Source organism: Aphanomyces astaci, assembly GCF_000520075.1.
Source record: "Aphanomyces astaci strain APO3 unplaced genomic scaffold supercont1.24, whole genome shotgun sequence".
Taxonomy (NCBI): domain Eukaryota; phylum Oomycota; class Saprolegniomycetes; order Saprolegniales; family Verrucalvaceae; genus Aphanomyces; species Aphanomyces astaci.
The window spans coordinates 672,737-675,892 of record NW_009798287.1 but is presented as its reverse complement, the minus strand read 5'-3'; the positions used below and the strand labels follow the sequence as shown (position 1 = coordinate 675,892).

Here is a 3,156-nt window from a genome sequence, read left to right as displayed (position 1 = left end):
TACACCCAGCTTGTACTGTACAGTACCGGTATTTGGGAAAAGTTCAAGTTTCACTTCAGATCGTGCAATTGTATGAAATTTCGTTCCAGGTTGTTGCAAAAGATACGTCACAAGGTATAAAAGTACCTCGCGTCAATTTGGCTCAGTCTAATTTCTACTCTCAAACACGCGCGTTGATGCTGCGTACTAATTCACTAGCGCTGGTCATAGCGATTGCTACCTTGGCAGTTCAGTATGTGTATGCCGCGTCGTGTGGGGTTATCGAGAGCGACACCGACTTTCAAGGCAACGACTTGGCCAATGCCCCCGCTAGTTCTGCTCAAGACTGTTGTCCGATATGCGATGCCAACCCCAGCTGCACAGGGTTTGCGTTTGGCTGGGGAGTGTGCTACCTCAAGTACGGCACCTTAACTCGCATATCTAAAGTTGGCGTGAGTGCTGGCGCGATGGCACCTACGTCGTCGTGTGGGGTTATCGAGAACGACACCGACTTTCAAGGCAACGACTTGGCCAATGCCCCCGCTAGTTCTGCTCAAGACTGTTGTCCGATATGCGATGCCAACCCCAGCTGCACAGGGTTTGCGTTTGGCTGGGGAGTGTGCTACCTCAAGTACGGCACCTTAACTCGCATATCTAAAGTTGGCGTGAGTGCTGGCGCGATGGCACCTACGTCGTCGTGTGGGGTTATCGAGAACGACACCGACTTTCAAGGCAACGACTTGGTCACTGCCTCTGCCAGTTCTGCGAACGCCTGCTGTCCGATCTGCAATGCCAATCCCAGCTGCTCAGGGTTTGCCTTTGCCCACGGGTCGTGCTACCTCAAGTATGGCCCCCTGGTTCGCATTACGAAAGTCGGTGTGAGTACTGGGGTAGCACAAGCATCAACGTCCCAATGTGCCCCCGTTGAGCCCAACGTCGACTACTTCGGCAACGACTTGGAGTGCACTCCGTCCATCGTCACACCTGACGCGTGCTGTGCCAAGTGCACGGCAAACAGCCAATGCCAGCTGTACGTTGTGTCCAGGTTTGGGTGCTGCATCAAGTTCGCCCCGGGCGCTCGCCAAGTCAACCTCGATCCGAGCTTGAACGCCTTTGCAGCCTTCCGAAGTCCCCCTGCGACGACGTTGAAGGTAGTGGATGCCACATCCTCCCCCGACATTCGAGTGGACCCGATTTCGTACTCGTACGTGGCAGGCGCCCAGTGGTTTCCTACGGCGCCGCAGGTCATCACGACGCTTCTGGACAACCTCAACACTACTCTGTCCCGTCAAGTACACGGCGCCGAGCCGGAACAACTGATGGTGGTCGTGGAAGCGGGCACCAACACCATCATGCCGTTCACGTCTGTGACGTCATTAGGCGAATGTGCGGCGCTCGTGGGGGCCCACGGCGAAACGTTCTTCACGTACTTGTCGGACTACGGCATCTGTCTGGGCCACCAGTTTCTTGGCTCTTCGTCCAAGGCGCTGCTACGTCGAGGCGCGGCGCTAGCTCCGTCGGCTCCGGTGCTGTCGGTGGCGAAGGCCATCCCCGTCGACTTTGCTCTCCCCCCAGCGATGCCTGGGGCCGACGACAGGGCATGCGTGTCAGCCTGCCAAGCCTCCTCCACGTCCCGCGTCTGCGCCGCGGCGACTAGATCATCCACCACGTGCGCGTTGTTTGGTCCGCTGGCGGCGCGCTCATCGACTAGCATCGCCGGGTGGCTCACGAGTGCGTTTGTGGCCACGGTGAAGCCCAACTTGCCCGTGTTTTCAAGTCCGACCAAAGTGCACATTTACACAACGGCCCACCAGGACGACCACGAACTGTTCATGTCCAACACGTTCCACTACAGCATTGCCGACGCCGCGACTAAAGTCGTGTTTGTGTACACGACGGCGGGAGATGACAAGGACGCGCTCGACTCGTGGCGGATTGCGAGGGAGCGGGGGACGCTGGCCGTGTCCACGGCGTGGGTGGACAACCTCGGCAAGTTCAATTCCAATCCCAAGACAGAAACCGTGACCGTTCTCAATCGAAAGGTGGCCAAGGTCACGGTGGGCAACGTCGTGCACTACTTTTTGCGCATCCCAGAGTACGGCGTGGATGGGCAGTCGGGGTATATGGAGCTAGTCAACAACCAGCGCCCCATCGCTCCCGTGGACGACCCGTCGAATCCGTATGCAAATCGCAACGCGTTCAAAACCGTGCTTGCCGCTATCTATGCAAGTGAAGTCAATGGGATCAAGACGGTCAAGTTTCACGCCCAAGACCCCCAAAGCGAACAACCCGACCATCCGATGCATTACGCGACGGGGCAATTGGTGTGGGATATTGTAAACGCTGCCGACTCAAAGTGGAAAACGTGTGCCCCCCAAGACTACTACTACGATTACCAGCGCTGGTTGGACGAAGTAAATGTGGACAAGCCAGTCGTGTATGACCTCCAACGGTATGCGTGGCTTCGTATGAGCCAGGCGATTTACTACTCCAATTCGTCCGTTCTGTTTTGGTCCATGCACTCGGAAAACCTCGGCCGCACGTACATTCGACGCTCCGTCAACACCAACGCAGGACCTTGCTGAAGATGGAACGACTAGACTGTGTAGAACGACAAAATATCACACGGGGGCGATCCCATTATTGTAAACACTACTACACTACTGTACAAACCCCTCCTCCTCGAGAGGGCGGTACATACGTGTATGACGATCTACCACAAATAACTTGCAAGGCATTCCACTGATGAAGCGCAGTCACAGTGTGTGCATGAAGTCCTCCACCGACCAAATGACCAAGTCGCCCAGAGGACCCACCACTGCTGTGTGGGTCAGGTAGGTTTTTATTTCTTTTCGAAATCCATGGTTTGCTTGATTTACTGGAATGTGGTGGAGATGCTCTTACTACTGACTTGCGAAGTCTCTCTAGTAGGAAGTGCTGCAGACAGACCACGCTCGCGTCAAGTGTTGCAGACAGACCACGATCGAGTCGTGTGACCAACTGACATCCACAATACACTGGATGTAAGCAATTCCATTGTAACGTCTACAGCATTCCAAATACACTACAGAGCTACGTCGACTCGAAGTGCAACGATTGCATTTGCTGCTCACAATAATGGAAGAGAGACAGCACTGAATAGACGTTAATTCATTATCGAGCAGTAGCAGGGGGCGC

General features: G+C 55.2%; 1 protein-coding gene across 2 annotated transcripts; it reads left to right on the top strand.

The window, feature by feature from the left end:
- The first annotated feature begins 118 nt into the window (after positions 1 to 118).
- On the top strand, positions 119 to 2,692 carry H257_09792. 2 transcript variants are annotated; one of them, XM_009836153.1, is made up of 2 exons: positions 119 to 285; positions 712 to 2,564. In XM_009836153.1, exons 1-2 carry the CDS (start codon positions 177 to 179, stop codon positions 2,562 to 2,564), a joined length of 1,962 nt encoding a protein of 653 aa, XP_009834455.1. In that variant the 5' UTR covers positions 119 to 176. The 2 variants fall into 2 exon arrangements, with proteins under 2 accessions (XP_009834455.1, XP_009834454.1); XM_009836152.1 differs by having other exon boundaries at positions 123 to 2,692.
- Positions 2,693 to 3,156: the final 464 nt, after the last annotated feature.